The 20072-nt window shown below is 45.5% G+C and overlaps 1 protein-coding gene across 2 annotated transcripts in view; it reads right to left on the minus strand.

Moving 5' to 3' along the window:
* Nucleotides 1-20072, minus strand: part of VLDLR (very low density lipoprotein receptor) — a 309483-nt gene that overhangs the window by 73738 nt on the left and 215673 nt on the right. For both annotated transcript variants that reach the window (XM_069228453.1, XM_069228463.1), the window contains exon 14: nucleotides 3629-3770. In XM_069228453.1, the coding sequence (XP_069084554.1) occupies nucleotides 3629-3770 (142 nt within the window). The remainder of the gene's footprint in view (nucleotides 1-3628; nucleotides 3771-20072) is intronic.

The raw sequence follows: 20072 nt of genomic DNA on the forward strand, positions 1-20072 counted from the left end.
GTTGTTGGCCTCGAGGAAAGCGGTCAGCTGCTTACTGACGGTCTTCTCGATGACCTTGGCCAGGAAGGGAAGGAGAGAGATGGGGCGGAAGTTCTTCAGGTCATTTGGGTCTGCTGTGGGTTTTTTCAGGAGGGCGTTGATTTCTGCGTGTTTCCAGCTCTCGGGGAAGGTGGCTGATGTGAGCGAGCTGTTGATGTTCCAGAGATGGGGTGCGATGACTGTCGGCTTTGTTGAAGATGTGATTGGGACAAGGGTCCGCGGGGGAGCCGGAGTGGATGGTGTTCATGATGCTTCTGGTCTCTTCTGAGCTGATAGGGGTACAGGAGATGAGGGTAGTGGTGGGGGCTGCTGGTTCGGTGGTAGGGGGTGGGGTCTGGGGTCCGAAGCGGTTGTGTAGATTGGGGATCTTTCGATGGAAGAACGTGGCGAGGGAGTTGCAGAGTTCTTGTGAAGGTGTGATGTAGTTTGAGCTGGCACTGCGGTTAGAGTTCCTTGCTGTTGTGGGTGTTGTCTAGTCGCTCTTTGAATGATGTCCTTTTGGTGGAGCGGATCAGCTGGTGTTCACGGGTGGCGAACTTGAGGGCTGTCATGTTTTCTGTGGTTCGTTCGTTGCGCCAGGTTTGAGGGTTCGGCAGGATTTCTTAGATTCTTTGAGGGCATCCGTGAACCATGGGGTTTTCCTGATGCTGGTCCCGCCTGGGTTTTTTTTTTTTTTTTTTTTTTTAAGTGGTGCGAGGTTGTTGGCACAATTGGAGATCCACTGTGTGAGGCTGTAGGCTGCGTTGTTGATGTCAGTGATGTTGGCTGGTGGGTTTTGGTTCAGTGTTGAGGAGCTGGTCTGTGGATATTTTTCTCCAGCATCTGCGGGGGATTTGTTGTGTGCGATGGTGGCGAGTCTCCCGTTTGAAGGTGAAGTGGACGTATCTGTGGTCGGTCCAGTGTAGTCCAGAGGAGTGGCTTAAGGAGACGTAGTTGCTGGCAGAGAAGATGGGGGTCGAGTGTGTGGCCAGCGATGTGGGTGGGGGTGCTCACCAGTTGCTTGAGTCAGAGGTTGGCGAGGTTGTCGAGCAGGGTGGTGGTGTTGTAGTCGTTTTTCTCCAGGTGGAAGTTCAGGTCCCCGAGGAGGATGTATTCTGGTGAGGCTAGGGCGTGCGGGCTGATTAAGTCTGCGATGGTTTCGCTGAATTGTGCACGTGGGCCCGGGGGTCTGTAGAGGAGTGTTCCTCTGAGGGTGGTTTTGGGGTCGGTGTGAATCTGGAAGTGTACGTGTTCGGCGGCGAGGGGTATGTCTTCGGTGGTGGTCGTGATGGTGTTCCTGTTGATGATTGAGATTCCTCCTCCGGTTTGGTTGACGCGGTCCTTCCGGGCGATCTTGTAGCCGTCGGGGATGGCTTTGGCGATGTCTGGGGCAGAGGAAGCGTTCATCCAGGTTTCTGTGAAGGCGACGTCTGGTGCTGTTGTGTCTAAGAGGTCCCATAGTTTGATGGCTTGCTTGTGGACGGAGCGTGTGTTAAGGAGGATGCACTTGAGGTGGTTGTTGTTGTGGCGAGGGCCGGTGGGTGGTCTGCAGGTTCGGAGGCATGTGTATTTGCAGGCTTGACAGGTGAAGGGTCCATGGGTTCGCTTTGGGGTGGCTTGGTAGCAGGTGGCTGTTTGTCCGGTGTTGAGGGCGTTGAGGGAGGCGGAGTCGTATCTCAGTCAGGTGCTTTGTGTGCGTTGGGGGCCAGGGGTTCTGGCGCTGGGCGCAGACGGGCTTGCCTTCGGCACGCCAGCAGCGCACCTGCTGCACGCAGCCGCCATAAAAAGGTAGGAGGGGTCAGCTGGGAGGCGGGAGGGAAGGGGAGCGGGGGGGGGGCGGGCTGCATGGGTGGCAGCAGCAGGAAAAGGAAGTGCCAAAAAAAGGAAACGCAAGAGCAACGTAGCAGAGGGCAGTGCAGGCGGAGCTACAGCGGTGGGGAAGCGACCTACCCAAGGGTCACTGTCTCTGCCGTGCAGCGGCCGCCATAAAAGGGAGGGGTCAGCTGGGAGGTGGGAGGGAACGGCAGCGAATGGGAGCAGGGGCGGGCCGCACGGGTGGCAGCAGCGGGAAAAGGAAGCGCCAAAAAAAAGGAATCGCAAGAGCAAAGTAGCAGAGGGCAGTGCAGGCGGAGCTGCAGCGGTGGGGAAGCGACCTACCCAAGGGTCAAGGGTTGCTGTGTCTGCCGTGCAGCAGCTGCCATAAAAAGGTAGGAGGGGTCAGCTGGGAGGCAGGAGGGAAGAGCAGCGAATGGGAGCAGGGGGGGCGGGCCGCATGGGTGGCAGCAGCAGGAAAAGGAAGCGCCAAAAAAAAGAAACGCAAGAGCAACGTAGCAGAGGGCAGTGCAGGCAGAGCTGCAGCAGCAGGGAAGCGACCTACCCAAGGGTCAAGGGCCTAACCTTTACCTCAAAGGCTGAAAACTACAATTCACAGCCTGGTCAAATTAATTGAGTGCCATTTACCCATTACTCCCCTCCAAATTCACCCACGGAAATCTTAGAAGATTGGTGCATTACACAAAATAAAAGCTGACTTGGTTGCCTCTGCACGTTCAAGTCAAGCTTCTGAGCCATCTCCACACTTACTGGGCACTAGCTGTCCAATTCTTACAAAAATAGTTTCCAAGTGGCAGTAAACTGGCTTATATAGTATTACAAAAATACTCTAGCACTTTCCCTTATCAGAAGCCCTTTTATTAAACGAAAACCATTTAGCAAGATGGAAATGTTTTTTGTGGATCTTTTGGTCAAAGATCTGTAGGGCACATATTAAAAGTAGGCTGTGAGCACCGATATTTAGACAATGAATGCATATGTGCAGAGTTCATATGGAGTCCCTAACCAAAATGCTAACTCCGCATTGGTGCCCAGGGTGTCACTGAAGTTTTGGACAGAGAATTAATAGGTTCTGCATGAGGATACATTTAGATTTAGTGCTTGGAGTAGTTTACTACACTTGACATCACAACAGCAAACATTTCATAGCAAAAAAGTGACGTTTAAGTGCAGACGTTAACCACGTGCGTTGTCTTTTTTTTTTTACCTCTGAGAAGAAAAAGGATGACCGTGGTGTAAAGCAGGAAGAAAACTTTCACAATTTAGAAAGCAAGCTTAAAATCGATTCTCCTCCATAAACCGTGCATAGCTTCCCAACAATCTCATTTAAAATTAAATATGTTGTAACTTAATGGTCATTTAGCTTACATCAGCCTTTAATCACCTATTCTAACTAGACAATTACATGGAATTCATATTTTCAACGAACAGGGATGGCTGCGGAGTACTTGTAGAAATAAAGAAATGTGGGACGGTTATACCAGTGCATAAGTGGAGCTAGTGTGAGAGCTTGTCGGAGAAAGTTATCTTGGCATGAAGCACCTAGTTTTATTAGGTTTAGTTGTGGTTAGATGGTAAGCAAGAGTGGATTCAAAATTTCTGATCATGCCAGTGTTTGTAATCGGTTTCCTAGGCCACTAGGTACATAAGTGATGGAGTTGCAATACTATACTTAAAAGGTTTGCTGGAGAGTTATTTTCCAAGTACTTTAATAAATCAAGCTTTTTCTTCGTTACAGATGTACATTATGTAACCATCTAAAATTCAAATTAGTTACCTGAAGGTTGGATAAGCTCATGGTATACTATAATATCCTGGGCATCATTTAAGTTGTTAACTAGAGTTGCTATTTCTTGGCCGGTAAATTTATTGGCACCATAAATTGCTTCATTTTCACCATCAATCCAGTAGACCCGATCCTGAAAACAATAAGATTTTGTTAAATTGTTTTTCACAAGAAAAGTGTTTATGTATTCATTGAACACAGCTTAACGAGGGATACCCAAGTGCATTAGTAGTGCATATAATTTAACATTCGATAATATTTGTCATGTCAAGAGCTAGATTTTGAAGGGGTGGTGGTTGTATGTGCCAAAACGACCCAGCAAGAGTCTTGGATTAATGTGAACTGCTTGAGCACGTTTCAGAATAAGCAGGTTTAAGAACTCTAGTTCAGGATGTTCAGGGGGAAGAGCGATAGCCTTTGGAGACAGCATGCCATAATACTGAAGCTAAGAGAATGTTTAGTTTGCAGTGTTAGCATTGGATCTGTGGGATTTCCAGAATCAACAAAACCTTACTCCTTAGCCTGCAATTAGTTCCGGCCATTATCAGTTTACTGCATCAATAAGATGGCAGTGGTTGGTGTTTTGCTTTATTAATGAAGCACAATATTGCATGCTACTCTTGCTTCAAGGTGAAACCACTATAGGTTGATCAGTACTGGTGTCACTTGGCGACATTTCTGGCACCAGCCACAAACCGTTTTGCTGTATGGATATCTTGAAGCAGAGCAGCTCTGGCTTTAGGTAATACGGCCATAATCATTTTCTTCACATAAGTATGATATAACCATAGGATTTACAACAAGCAGTTCAGGCTTCAGAGTCCGTTCCGTTTCTCTCCCAGCTGGTATATTTAGCTTTTAAATGATTAATAGTGATTACACTGCAGTATGAGTATTTTTATCTGGATTATCTGCAGTGAGAATGCAGCCATGCAGACCTCTAAAGTGTTTAGAGCTTCGATTCTTAGTAACGCTTCGAGCACATCATACAGTAGACCTGGGTGATGGCTGGTCAGTGCAACCAACATGCATCAAAAAGCAGAGTCCAAATGGCACCATATTGAGGGACACTTGTTTGGTGATATATTCTTGTGGTACAGTAGTTCAGCAGCATGTCCTAGAACCTCCACAATTACCTTAAATAAGTAGGGCTCTGCCTTTCGGAATGCAGAAAAGGCTTTAGTACCAGCACATAGGCCAATGCAGATTGTGGCATTTCACGAGGATAACCAAGACCCTCTACACCAACCACATCTCCCTCAGTGCCAGGAGTCAAACTTGAAAAAAACTCCTTATCCAACATCTGCAAATTACTCATTTCTGCACTATAGGTTGTTTGGGAGCAATATAAAAGATTGTTCAACACCATGCTCCTGGAGCAGCACTTTAACCAATCCAACTGGCAGCTGTTCTATGCGATTCCCACTTCCTGAAGTACCCAGGACAGTCAAGTTACTGGACAGGCCCTGCTAGTAGATTTCTACTACTGTGTTCTTGGGCCTTATTAGGGTTTTGCTCAAACTGAACGACTAAGTACTTGACTCAGGGTGATGGGGTCAAGCAGTTAGGCTGCTTCATGAAGGTGGTGTAGGGTAAAAACCTAAACAATGCAAGACCAAGGATAAGTTAATAACTTGACAACCCGATTGTTCTTACATTTTCAAAATAAATGTAATTCTACTTCTGTAATGATATATAGTATAAGTGTATTAAGAACAAAAGTGCCTAAGGTACTCCTTGCTACTAAACTAAGCTTTATGTCCCTTGCAGTAATTAACATTTTAACACTCTGCCTACTGTTACATAACTTCAGATGCGTCTACTCTGTTTAGTTTGGAACAATCATGTCTTCTCACTAAAGTAGTTTGAATTGATGGAATACAATCAGGGATAAGAGTATACCTAGTTTATTTTAATGCAGCCCCTAGGATACCTAAATAAATTCCTGACTAAGAGCTACCCATAAAAAATTGGATAACAAATATCCATCTTCCAAAAACGGATGCATACGCTTGGAATCCTTGGCACTTTCTTGCTCAGCCATGTGTCTAGAATGCTGAACAGCAGGCCCACTAGCAGAGTCCTAGACAGAGTATGGATTTCCCACTTAACTGTGAGCTAGGGATGTTGGCAAAATAGTAGACTAGTCCACACCATGTGCCCAGAAGTATTTTCTTTTGCAGGGACGTGTATCTGAGATTAGACTAATCAATATGGGTTCCAGTGGAGGACTACATATTGGGCCAGGGCTTCCAATTTAATTCAGTAACTGGTGACAACTAGCCTATGGTCCAGTTGGAGACCATGATTTACTGGCAATATCCATGGAAACAAATTGGCTAGAAATATTTTCCAGACTGTACAGTGGCTAGCATAGGTTGCCCAGCATCTGCAAGGTGACGGAGAAGCAAAAATGAGTCTAAGTTCAACAGCAGCAACATAGAAGGTAGGAACTGGCACGTAAATGGAATTGGAAAAATGCAGACTAACTCCTAGGCAAAAGAGCATCTACCCTGCCCAGGTGACCCGCCCTCCTCCCCTAGCCCCCCCCCCCCCCCTTTACTGGTCACTGAATCAGAGACAGAATGACCTCAGGGCTCCTGACCACTGATGGTAGATGTGTCCTCAAGCACATCCTTGCAGTTAGCCAGATTCAGATGCAGTCCCTTATTTTAGGTTTCTTACATTTCCATGTATTAAGTACATACAACAGGAAATCGTGTAATATTGTAGACACAGTAAAATAGTGTGGGCATTTACAAGTGTACCATAGAGTGCTTCAGATATATAGACCAAAGACTTAAACAATTCAGCTTAAGAAACCTCACTTAGCCAAGCATTCTAGATCATAATAGGCACGCCTGTAAACCTCCATTACCGTTCTAGTGTTGTTTGCAACCTAGTGATAACGCTTCAGGGCCCACCACCCTTCAATTACCACTTCATGGACTCCATCTCTTCCACTGAACTCCCACTCATTGACATGTCGTATTTTGGGTTAAGTACTCTTGGAGGGTTCCCCAAATATTCATAGGGTTGTAAATGGTCAGTTGGCAGCAATCATGGTTACAATAAATAGAATTTGCTAAACAATCTTTAGGTGTTGAGTTGGTCCCTTGTACCATTCCACTATACTGCATTTTGCTTATAAATGCCCTGCCTGTGTACTTTCACTCCTCGAGAGGAGATATAGACTTAGAAATTTCCCCCACTCCCCAATAACTACTGCATTAAATGAATCATTTGAAAAAGTATCTGGAACATTTGGAACAGTACTGTGCAAAAGGCAGACACAAACAAGCCACATTCATGCAGTCTGCACTAACAGGACATCATAGGCAATCAGTCTACCCGTAAACCCATCGCCTCAAATGGTCAGTGTATATAGCAGCCTACAGAATTAAAATCTAGTCCTGGGCAGAATTTCTATTACGCTGGAGTATTTTCAGTAATTCTGGCCTACTCTTGGATGCAGAATTGATATTCACATTATTATTCCTGGCATCATTAGACATAAATTTGGGGGGGGGGGGAGGGGGGAAGGTTCTACCATGAGAGCACATGAAGCACGAGTGGCCACTCTATTCATGTTCTGCTGAATTTAACAACGTTTTAGCTCAAAATTCACCCTTGTGTCTAAAATAGGAGAGTATGCAATGCACACCAAAAAAATAGAGTTAAATGCCAATAAAAAGTTGGGGGAAACAACATTACAGCAAGCACACAGTGAGAGGCTGTTCACACTGTTGTGCTGCATTGAAAACCAGTACTTGGCAAAAAAAAGAAATGCAAAACTTGTGCCCATTTTGGACACAAGGGGACATTTTTGCACTAAGAAAGAGCACTAAACACAGAAATACTCTTCTCACTTAATTCAAGGAATTCTTAGGTAATTCATCTACACTGAATTACGAGAGTTACACCCATCCCTAATCTATTCTGTTTGGCTGCAGCAGTAACACAACACATTTTCAGAAAGCGTTGATGAATCTTGCCTCCCATTTCCTACTGGCTCAAGTGATGATAGTTGACCATGTTCGATCGTTTTATATCACGTAGACATCAAGCCTGTGAGCACAGGCAGCTCAAAGGGAAATATGCTTTACTGGTACTGAGTGGCGAAAATTGAAGAGCAAAAACACATCCAAGAGACAGATTTCCCTTAAAAGTGGTTTAGGAATAGAAATTGTTGCATGCCTGCTGAATACAGATCTCCTAACCCCAGCTATTTTCAGTCACAAAAGACGCAATTGCGCCTTAGGTTCTAGTATGGTCTTCAGCCATGTGTTACTGGGAGAGGGGCGCGGGCTGCTAGTTAGCAAGTGCAAGACCACCATATCTACTTTTTTTTATATTTGGAGATTTATAATCAAGACGTTATCACTGAAAAGTGCAACTAGCTTGCACAGCCCAAAAATACTCAAGTTGCTGCACTACCAACCAACTCCTTGCATATGGAAAGGTATAAACTTCCAAACCCCGCTCGGCTGTGCAACAGCCCACGAAAACAGTGAACACTGTATGTGGTTGTACAAAGATGGATGTTGGCAAGAGATACAAATAACTGGGGGGGAGGGGGGCATTCACTGACTGCAACCCTTCCTGTTAATAAAAGCTGAAAGGGTGTGGGGTTCCTCCTCAATCGGATCTATAAAAGGCCCAAAGCTGTCTTGAACACCTTTTTCCTGATCACAGTGAAGTTATTCACCTAATTTGCGCACTGGTTAAACACACCATTCTAACGGAAATTGAGTTGTGGCTTGTTTGTATTTACTTTAATTGATATGCATTGGGATTTGCTCCAGTTTAACGGGAACCCTAAAAAGGGACCAGAACATATAATCACTAACTAACGGTGAAATGCTTTCAGACACCAAGGATTAGATGGTCTGGATTAATGGAGCTAACTTTTTGATCTATGGATGCAGAGGCTCCTGCATTATGGACTTCTAATAAAGGACAGGGGCTCCATCCGAAAAAGTATTAGATATGATCTAACCCCCGTAAGACGTCAATTTATGTTGAGCAACCGCCTCAGTAATATTGGCCACAAAGGTAGTTATACTTCTTTATATCCCACTTGATTATGTAGGTCTGCACTCATCACGACCTCCGCACAATGGCGCCTCTATACTTCAGGGTTGAATCATAATGCTCTTTAAAATGTGCTTAAGTTTGTTATAGCTGAGAGGGTGTTTTTGGTCTTAAAAATGCTATTGATACCTTAGTATAGTGTCAAATTTGCAGATACATGGTGACCTTTGCAGTGGGTAAAATTATCCTCCATTTAATTTTAACCTTGCTAGTGGAGGTGAAGCCCTCAAAATTATCTATCCCACCCAGAAGGCAGTTTTAAACTTCACCATAAAAAAATACCCTCAGCACAGAAATTTGTTTTTTCACATTTAGAAAGACCATATGAGGGGCAAAGCGATACATCAATGAATTACATGCCTCAAAGCTTCCTATTCAGTAACTGGGTAGTAGCCAACAACTTATCCATTTGCAAGGATGTCTAAAGGGGCCCAATGATTAAGCATGCCACCTCTTGAGCACCTTTGTCCTTAAAAACATTAAGGGTCAAATTTACAAGAAAGTGCTGCATTGGTCCCTATGCGCCACTCTTATGTTGCCTCTGCCCCACCTAATGACACTAGGACTGCGCCATATTTACAGCACAGCGCACCATTGCAGTTGTTTCCACAATAGTGTCATAATTCATGATGCTTTGCTGGCTAAGTTAAGGCGCTAGTCCAGCACAGCACAAGGGAGGCCCATAGGTTACTATGGGCCTGTCACTTTAATGCCTGCTTGGAGCAGAAGCGACAGAAAAAATGTTGCAATGAAATCTTGTAGATTTCACTACACCATTTTTTAGGCCTCCCTGCGTGGGAACGCCCCACCTTGCATACATTATACCTGGTGCATGCATAATGTGGTGCAAAGGGTTACATAGTGGCGCAATGCAAGCATTGCGCCACTTTGTAAATATGGCGCAGGACAAAGGCCTCAACACCACATTAGTGTAAAAAAAAAAAAAAAAAAAAAAAAAAAGCTAGTATGGCACAAGGACCATTTAAATCTGGCCCAAAGTATCTCCACCCAACCATGTTCCTACACCCTTGCACCTTTCCTCCTACACATGGACGGTCTGTTATGGTGTTTGTCCTTTATTAGCCAGTCCCTGCATGTTTCTGCATCACGAACAGACTAGTAATTAGTGCAGTCACTTACCTTCCGATGACGGATTGGTGTAACTTTTATTTTTTATTTTTTATAAAAAGGTGTATGTAATGCAAGATTCCAGGGCATCAGGAAATTTGTGACTGGTCACTTCCTTTCTCCTCCATACTCCAATAGACCAAAAGGCGTATTTGCTGACTCCTGCGAACAAATCCTAAGTTTATCCCCAAGGTTCCATCAGACTTCCATATTTGTTCGCAGGAGGACTATCATCAGAAAATGTCATGAAGGGTTCCTGGATGGTAAATGCTTGAATCTCGCTGACTCGACAAGCAGATATTAAGGCCCAGAGCGCTACCTTCCAGGTGAGGTATTTGATGTCTGATTTATGAATGGGCTCAAATGGCTCCTTCATTAGCTGACCCAGGACTGTACTTAGCTGCCAAGCTGGAGGCAGTGCTCTGACTAGAGGAAAAGATCAGATCAGACTTTACATGAATTGCTTGATCAGCCTATGAGACCAGAGGGACGGCCCCTTAGAAAGCAGTCTATGTCTGGAGATAGCAGCCAGGTGAACTGTAATAGATGCATGTGCGAGACCAGAGCGCACCAGATGAAGATAAGGTAAAACCTGCTCGGAAGCAGGTGTAAGCAGGTGAATGCCATTAGGAACACACCATGAGCAAAATCGTTTCCATTGTAATTTGTGTCTTACTAGTGCTATCAGCACACGCTATAGCTAGAACAGTTTTGCAGGCACTAGGAATATTCAAATGGCCAAACTCATTGAACTCCTGAGCCATGCACATAATCTGAGATTTGGGATCCGGATGCCTCACTTGGCCCTGGTTGATGGTTAGTAGCTCTGGAATTGATAATCTGATGGGAGGACACAAGGACAGCAACAGAAGTTGTGTACCACGGTTGATGTGTCCAGGCTGGGGCAATTAAGTATCTGACATGGCTCCGATTTGATCTTGCTGATGACCCGCGAAAATAGAGGTATCAGAGGAAAAAAGCATAAGCATAAATCCCTGCAATGCTATCGAAACGGCATTTCCCAATGACCATGGTTGGTAATGCCAGCTTGCATAAAACCGGCATTTCGTGTTCTGGGATGTCGTGAACAGGTCCAGATTTGCTTTTCCCCGCCTGAGGAATATCACATCCAGTGTCGTCCAATTCAGCTCTCACTCATGGGAAGATGTGCCAAGCCTGCTTAGCGAGTCTGCTGTGGTGTTGCTCACTCGTGGAAGGTGTTCTGCTCTTTTGGAGCACTGAATGTTGAATGCACCAAGTCCAAATGGTCCGAGCTTCCCTGGACAGCAGATGAGTCCCTCCTTGTTTGTTGATGTAGCGCATGATGGTTGTATTGTCTGTTCAGACAAGCACAGATGAATCTCAGATTCTTGAGGAGAAAGCCTGCAGTGCCAAGTATACAGCTCTGAGCTCGAGGAGGTTGATGTGAAGAGTGGCATGAGAAGGGGGCCACCTGCCACTCAAAGGTCTTGAAGACCTGCACCCCATCCCTCCATCGAAGCGTCCATTGTTATTGTAAACAGAGGGATCGGAGCTAAGAATCCTAAACCCTTGGAGATGTTTGCTGGTGTTGACCACCAATCGAGGGAAGACGATCCTTGCTGTTATCTGTATGATGTCCCCGAAGGAACCTTGCGTCTGATTCCATAGTTTGTCAAGCTCTTCTTGTAGAGGGCACATCCAGAGGCGACAGTGGGGAACTAGATTGATACAGGAGGACATCATCCCCAGTAACAATTTGTTCTTTCGAACTGAGACTTTTTTGAACTGCACCTGCTAGGGTAATGAGTTGGAGTGGTCTTTCTTCCGCTGGGAACATGTTTGAGTTGTGTCCAATGTAGCACCCACGAAAACTATTCTTCAGGGAGAGGGAGAGACCTAATTGCTGGAACAGGCGTAAAGTGGTCTTGAGAGTGGTGTAGACGATGTCTGAAGCAGTCAGTAACCAGTCATCCAGATATGTGAATATTTGGTGTCTGTAGCACCTAAGATATGCTGCAACAGGGGCTAGGCACTTTGTGAAAATGCAGGGAGCAGATTTGGGTCTGAAAGGTAGCACTTTGAATTGAAAATGCCGGCTGGCTACCATGAATCTTAAGAATTTCCTGTGCTTGGGGTGAATAGGTATGTGGTAGTAGGCATCCTGCAGATCTAGGGAAGCCATAAAATCTCCTCTGTTGAGAAGTTGCAAAACATCCTTCAATGTTACCATGCGGAAGGACTGCTTCTTTAGATATTTGTTGAGATCCCTCAGATCCAGGAGGAGTCTCCACAGACTAGATTTATTCCGGATTAGGAAGAAGCAAGAAAAGAAGCATCTTCCTTTTTGACAATAAGGTAGAGCCTTTATCACTCCACTGGACAACATGACATCTATTTTCAGGAGAAGATGTAAATGGTGTTGATGTGCCTAGGAAGGCGGAGTCTTGGGGGCATGCAAGTGAACTCTAGCAGATGACCATAAGTTATGTCCAGAACCCACTTGTGATCGGACGCCAACGTTGCACGTGATGTCTCAAAGGAGAGATAGCTGGCACTTGGAAGCGGTCATTGCCTGCGGGAGGTGACCTTAGATTGTCTCCCCGACGCCTCTGGGAGGAGGTGTGCTGTACGTCGCCGCTGGAGGCTGCCTCTGATGGTATTGGGGTCTGGAAGATTAGAATTGTGAGGAATAGGCTGGGTACCTGAATGACTGGTAACCACCTCGAAAAGAGTGCCCTCTACCCCTGGCTCCTCGAAAGGGTGTGCGCTTATACTGTAGTGATCCTAAAGACCTGGCAGTATCAGTGTCTGCTTTGATTGCTTGAAGAGTGCCATCTCCATGCTTGCCAAGAAGGTCTTGTCCATCATAAGGGAGGTCAAGAATTTTGGTTTGGACATTTGTGGCCTTAAGCCACGCTTGGCACCTTAAGACAGCTGATCCTTCAGGAGCTGAAACTCCATAGCGGCAATGTCTAATGCATAGTCCATAACCTCTGCAGACGTGCAAGGACAGTCAATGAGAATCTCTCGCTTCCGTTTTGCTGGACTACCGAAGATCTACAGAGTGAGAAATGTCTGACCATACCTGCCTGTCATATCTTCCCAGGAGCACTAGGGAGTTTGCAGCGCGGAACACAATGGCAGACATGGAAGAAAATCTCTTTCCAATGTTGTAAAGGCACCTACCATCCTTGCTGTGGGTGCTGAAGGGTTCCTCAAACGATGGGGGGTAGCCTGAGAAACCACAGATTCTGGTTTTAGATGTCCCACCAGGCAAGCAGGGCATCCTCAGTTGCTTTATATTTTGTCTAGCTTTGGCAATACCGCTGGCACCGTAGCAGGGTTATGCATAATTTAGTCCCAGATTCCATACGTGGTCTATAATAGGGATTGCTCTGACCACCTTCGTATGCGGTTCTTTAAAGTCGTATAAAAAGCAATCCTGTTGTGTGGATGACATTTGGAGCTCAAATCATGCAGATGTTTTTTTCTAATAAATTGTGTAAAGATCCAATATCTTCCGCAGGAGATTCAACAGAAGTTGGCTCGGGTGAAGGGCTGCCAGGAGTACATTGTCATCCCACCCTGCTCCGAAAGAACTTCTCCTTTAGCTGCTTTGTCTGACGAAGCCTGGACTTGTGGACTCTGGAGCTTGAGGAGGAATCTGCAGAGTAGTAGGGAGAACTGGTAGAGGTACCAGAGTACATGGTGCTGTAACCACTGGTGTAGGATCCTTTGCAGACTGATGGAATCGCTTCCTATAATCTGCCAGCATGACCTGTAGGTCAGAAACCAGACCAGAAGGTAAGCACACCATTCCTTATTGTTGCTGCTGTGGGACTGGATCATAGTAATGCTGATCATAATAGGAGTCATCATCAGAGTACTCCTGACATTTAACATGCAACTGGGATGGACTCCTGGCTACTCCAAATACTCCGTCTTGATCTGATTTGTCATAATCGTCCCCATCTAAAAAGCGAGATGGCAAAAGTCTTGACGCCTTACTTGGTGATGTGACAGACCGTGTCAAATGAGTCTTTGAAAGCCTCGAGAGGAGTATGCTCCGCAGAGTGTTAGAGGTAATATTCATGGTCTTTGCCGTTTTACTGGAAACATTTTGACTGACGATAAGAAAAAAAACCTTGTGTCGGATGGTGGCGTCAACGATAGTTGTTAATGGAAACATTGTAGACTGTCTGATCGACGACGATAGTACAGTGGACAAGAGGATAGTCGACAGACACCGTTGACTGGAGCATCGCCATGAGATCAATAGTCAACAGGAGGGTTGTCAACGAGAATAGCGTGGACGAGATGGGGCGTCCTGTTGACTAGGATGATAGTGTCGAAGAGGATCCTGCAGCCACTGCTGTCGACATTGATAGAGTGACTATTACGGGCGTCACTGATAAAAGTTGTCGGAGAGTACCGTCGACGATGGTGCCATAGACTGTGCTGAACTTGGTTTCTTGAACTTTGAGAACATTTGGAGGTGGAGTAGCTGGTTCGGAAACAGTCTTTTTAGAAGATTGAGGCATTCTGTGCCTGTTTTCTTCTGTGGAGAGCTCTGACGTTTAGAAGAGGTCCCAGCTGATGTGTGCCATTTTCTTAGGTGGCTCTTGAACATCTGAGCCCTCTTGCTTTCTTTTAACAGGTGTTTTAGGAGTAGAAATAGAGGAAGAGGCACTATCCTCAGAGGCTGAGTGGCCAGTCTTACCTTTCTGAAGCCACAAAAAGCAGACGACTGTCTTTCAAAGTCTTTGTAGAGAATTTTCTACATATTTTGCAGTCCTTTGTTTTATGGCTGGGATATAAGCAATAAATGCATTCCTCATGTGGATCATCCACATATAAACTTTTCTTCAAACAAGAGGCACAGGATCTAAAAAGGCCTTTCCTTGGTGTCTCACATGGCAGTAAGTTTGAAGCACCGAAGAAAAGACCTGTCCCAAAATTCAGGTAGTAGATCTTCTGAGAGAAAATATTGAGCAGAGCTCAAGAGACTCCTCAGTACGACATGTGGTGGAAGATCTGAGGGAAGGCAGCTCCTCACAGGAGGTTTGAGGCAATCTGATTGGCTCAAGTTTGAGAAATGGTTCTATTTGACAAAATAACTGATAGGTTATACTATGGAGGCCTAGGCCAAGTATTGTATATGTACATGTTCAGGCCTAGGCTGTATATTCCACCGGGGACTCCCATCTCAATGGGGAAGTATTCAAGCTTGTGAATCTATGAAAGTTCCAATACTGGAGTAAAAGGCTGGAACCCAGCCCATTGGGTCTCTGGCGGCAGAGAATAAAACCTGCAAAAAACTCCAATTTGTTGCAGGAATTATTCCCTCGATAGTAAGCTGAATTACAAATCCGAGCATATCATGCCTCTATTTAAAAAAAATAAATAAATTTTAAAAAAACACAGGCTCAAAGTTTTGACTTTGTGGATAGAGTTAATTCTGCTGGGCAAAGCTCTCACTTCATTTTTCAGATTGTGAAATCCCTCTCCCCCAGATTCTTGCCACAGGGCAATTGATTCTTCCCAAGATCTTTGCTATAGGTTAGCCTCGCTCTTTGAGCCTAAGATGGTGACTATTCAAAGATAGTTGCTGGCTCTGCAGGAGTGCTTTGTTCTTCACTTTCCCTATTGGCTTGGATAGCGGCCGTAGTAGGCTTAGCCAGTTTAGGCCTATTTCTCTGGAGCAATCTAGGGAGGCTATTCTAAAATACAATTCGGGCTGCCCTCTGGATGCCTGCCCCCTCATTCTACCCCCCCCCCCCTCCCACCACTGTTATCTACTGAAGTAGATGGAATTAATCACAGGATTAAAAACATTTTAACTTCTGTGAGCCATCCCTGCTGCTTGGAAATTGGCTAAAGTAGTTCTCCTTAAGAAGCCTTCCCTGAACCCCAACATTTTTGTTCATAAACTAATCTCTCTACTATCCTTTTTTTTTCTCCAGTGAAATTGGTCAATGTCCAGCTTTCGGATCATCATTTGTCTTCGCTGCAGTACAGAATTGGCAGTATTGGAGATTTCGGACCATATTAAATGGTCTGGGCAATATGCAGCTCTTACTCTCCTTAATTTATCTGATGCTTAACAGTCCCACGAACTATCCTCCCTACACAGGACAGCTGTGGGCATGGGGGGGGGGGGTCAGGGGAAGAGAACAACCACCTGGAATTGGTCCAAGTCCTTATTGGATTCCAGAAGCCAATCGGTCTGGCTAGCTCTTTTTTCCTCCGAGACCTAATTAGTCAATCAAGGGATCCCACAAGGCTCTTCATTAAGCTCTAATCTTCAATATTTTCATGGCTCTATTGGCCTCAGTAGTTGAGCCTTTTTGGTGCAAAAGTATCTTATGTTGACATTACTTAGCTGCTCTTTAGCTGTGATGGCTCCCATGCATCAACTGTCATGGTTCACAGACAGTATGCTGGCTGTTTTTGAATGGATGCAGGGCAGCCAACTTAAATGAGATGCAGATAAAACTGAAATCATTTTGTCTGAAGCACTTGTGTTGAACTGGTGGGAACATATCTGGTCCTCTGCTTTGCCAGCTCTACCTCCCATCACTGGTGGTTAAAAACTTGACTGAAGCTGGACAATGCCCTTTCCTTGTGGCCACAGTTCTGTGGTGGTGGGCCAATGCTGCGCTATGCACTTCAAAAACATGTCTTCCCCTGGAGTCTAGGAGAATTATGAGCCATGCCCAGATTACCTGCCCTTTATCTAAGAGCATAGGAGGCTTTGGTGAACCACAATTTTAGGGTGTTCAAAAAGCTGCTGCAAGGCTCATGCACCTGCATAGATGTTCTTCTATTGCACCCATTTTGAAATCTCTCCACTGGTTACCCGTCAGCAAACTGACGGCGTGGATCGTGGGAGGGGAAGAGGGGTAGGGAAGTGTGACAGGAAAGGAGGGATTGGGGTGGAGGGGGTTTGGGGAAAAATAAAATCCTAACCTTTTTGCTGCGCTGCTCCATCTCTGCAGGCACAGGCTCCCAGCCTGCCCTGCAGCCAATCCAGATGCTGCTCAAAGCAGTGTTCGGATTGGCTGGAAGAACCCAGCCATGGTGCTCCCAGGGAGACTGGGACCCTGTGCTGGCCTTCTCCAGTCCGGCAAAACAGTGCAGGGCTGGAGAGACCACAGTGTAAATGTATGTTTGGCTGGCACAAAACGGCTGGCCAAACATACATGCACCTGGGGGTGCTGCTATGCACTTCCTCCTCCACCCCCCTCATGCCTGTGGCCCGCCCACTTTTATATTAAAAACAAGTTTATTATGTTTTTACTATAAAAGTTTTGCAGCTCCTGCTGCAGGTGGGGTGGAGGGAGTGGTGTGGAGAAGGAGGGAGCCACCCCTGGAAACAGATCTTATTCAAAAACCTAGTCTTGGTCCACAAAGAGGCATTTCTGTCCAGTCCTAGATCTCGGACTAGATTTGTCCCATACCTCCCCCTCCAGAATGCTGCGTTCAGCTTCCGCCGCATCTGTGATAATTTATCACATTAGGAGTGTACAAAGGGGTAGAAAAGCCTTTTCTTTTAGTGCTGCTAATGCCTGAAATGATGTCTCTTGTGAACTTTGTCAGATTCCCCCTTAAGACCACATTTAAACTTTGATTTTCTCTGGGGGGCATTAGGGTTCTGGGTGCCTAACATGCGTTTCTTTGTGCTGGGACACTCTTCGGAGTTACCGTGCGCTCTACAAATTCTCATTCATTCATTTAGGGATCAGGTATTTGCTGTGAACTAAAGCCAGTTGTCTTCAGGCCTCATCTCGCATAAGACTATGCAGTTAATAGTTAAGAACCCTGATGGATGGTAACATCTGCCCGTTGGATCCAACTGAGGCACTGTAATATGGCATTATGGTGGGCCTTCCTTGGTTAACAGAACATAGCCCTAGTATAAACTACCATAAAAGAACCATAGCACTTTTCCAAATACTCTTCAAGTTTTTCAAAGAGACAAATACTACCTAGACAAGAAGTTTAGAAAACAATGGCTGCAATATTACCAAGGGACGAACTTCGTACCAGCATAAATTACAGCTAGTCTTTCCGGTTAAACCAGATTACAAAACGACACCAATATAATAATGCCCTTTCAGAATGAAAGCGGAGAAAAAACAAAAAAAATACAGAATACTACTGCACTTATGATGCTCTGACGCCATCTGGTGTCGAGTAAACATAGGTGCCTCATCTGATATTTTCAGCCTTATATTTTCAGGGAGAAGTAAATCTCAGCCCCCCAGCTGATGAGTCTCAAAGAGATCATGGGGTAACCTAGCTGTTAGAATTTCACAGGGAAGAACGATTAAGAATTGCTTAAGTATACAATGCTACAATTGGTTGCTGTACTAATTGACGAGGAAAAATCAACGTAACATTAAACCCTACATTAGCAGAGATAAGCATGTAAGCGTACTTTTGTCATTATTCAGACATTAAAAAAAAGTACATGTACAGATGCTTTTGGAGCGGTTTGTGCCTATAGAAAACCTGGCCTACGGCAAGTCACCAGAACTTTGTCCAGTAAGATTTCTTGCTCCTTAGACCTTGGGTGTTGAGACCTGGGCTATTTAATAGGGTCCTAATGTACCCTTCTTTGCTAGCCCAACATGGCTCATCTCTCTGCCACCGACTCATACCCCTGGCTGTGCTTCCTTTGAGTGCTCCCGTGTGCCTAGTTCTATAACCCCTTCTAAATGGCCGTTTCTTTTCTGACCATCTCCAATTGCACTCATCTCATACAGAACAGGAACAGCGATCTGGCACAGTATGCCGACCACTGCCACAAAGGGTTGCCTGCCCCTGCGGTCTCTACTTCCTTCCTCCGAGAAGTAGGTGGAACTGCTCTGTGGTGCTTTGGTCCACAGTTGAATCTTCATCTGAGGCATCTGGGCGTCAAGAGCACCCCACTGACTGAGGACCTTTACTGTAGAGTCCTGCGATGTGGCATTTGTGCTTGGGATCTGCACCTTTCCCTCAGCTGTGCTGCTCCTATTGGCATCAAGAGGCTACAACCAATGTGCTTCTAGCATCTGTCCCCTGCCTTTGCCATGATGTGCTCGTCTCCAGTCTCAAGGGCACCTCCTCCATAATAGTGGAAGAGTATCATTCCCCTGCACTCAGTAACAATAAAATAAAACATTATAATTTTATCAGTGTCCAAGCCATGGAATCTTTGACCAGGATGGGCCATGGCAGGGAGGAGAAATGGTGGCCACTAAGTGTGCATGTCGGTTTGACCAGCAGTCTTAGGACGTCCTAACTGACATGCGCAATTACATTTCTCCAACCCAGCTGTGTTACACAGCTGGGTTGAGAAATGGCACAGGCTGCCCGTGCCTGAGTGAGCACAAGACCAGCCAACTCAAGCCAATCCCAGTGCTTCTCATGCTCGGTATAGCACGAGAGCAGCATCTAGATTGGGAGCCTGTACTTTATGCACCAGTGACTGCTGGGAGGAGGGGGGAGTATCAAGGCAGTAGGACCAGTAGTGGCAGGTAAGTTTTTTTTATTTTATTTATTTTTATTATTCCCCTAACCTCCCCCCTCCCACCCCCACACCCACCACTTTAGATTGGCAGCTTCCACCGCTGTTCAGTACCCTACCCTTTCCAAATGTTCCCATCTCCATTGTCTGCTCTGCATAGCTCTACTCCTGAGGTATGTAGACTAACCTCCAGAGTAACTAGTCGCTCCATTTCACTGTCCTTTTGGTCCTTCTCGATCTCCTGATATTCACTCCCACTAACTCCTGCCCTGCAGTCAGGGGGTGCATCTCCCCTTGTGATCCACATTTCTCCTGATTACTTTATCGTCCCATTTGCCCCTATCCTATTTATCTAATCTGGAAAAACAGGCATAAGCGGTGTCTGAGAGTGAAACATTAAATGGCTGGTAACTTAACACATTTTTACACTTGTGTTTTGTGTCCGTTGAGCTGGGATGTCCGCTGATGTGTTAGCTTTTGTTTTGAGGAGTTCACGCATGCATTTTTATTTTCTTATGCATTTGGTCTTTGGAGCATCCATGCAGTCAGACAGCTAGCAGGAAATGGCAGTACCTTGAAAACCCTTAAGTGTTGGCACTCTACAATGGCAAACTATTTCATTTTTTACTTCCTTTCGCTCTAATTGTACAATATCGCACGCTGCATAAGTGTAACTGAAAACCCCTGATGGTGTAAACTGCTCTTGTACAAGATGTGCCT

The sequence above is a fragment of the Pleurodeles waltl genome, chromosome 1_1 (genome assembly GCF_031143425.1).
Source record: "Pleurodeles waltl isolate 20211129_DDA chromosome 1_1, aPleWal1.hap1.20221129, whole genome shotgun sequence".
NCBI lineage: Eukaryota > Metazoa > Chordata > Amphibia > Caudata > Salamandridae > Pleurodeles > Pleurodeles waltl.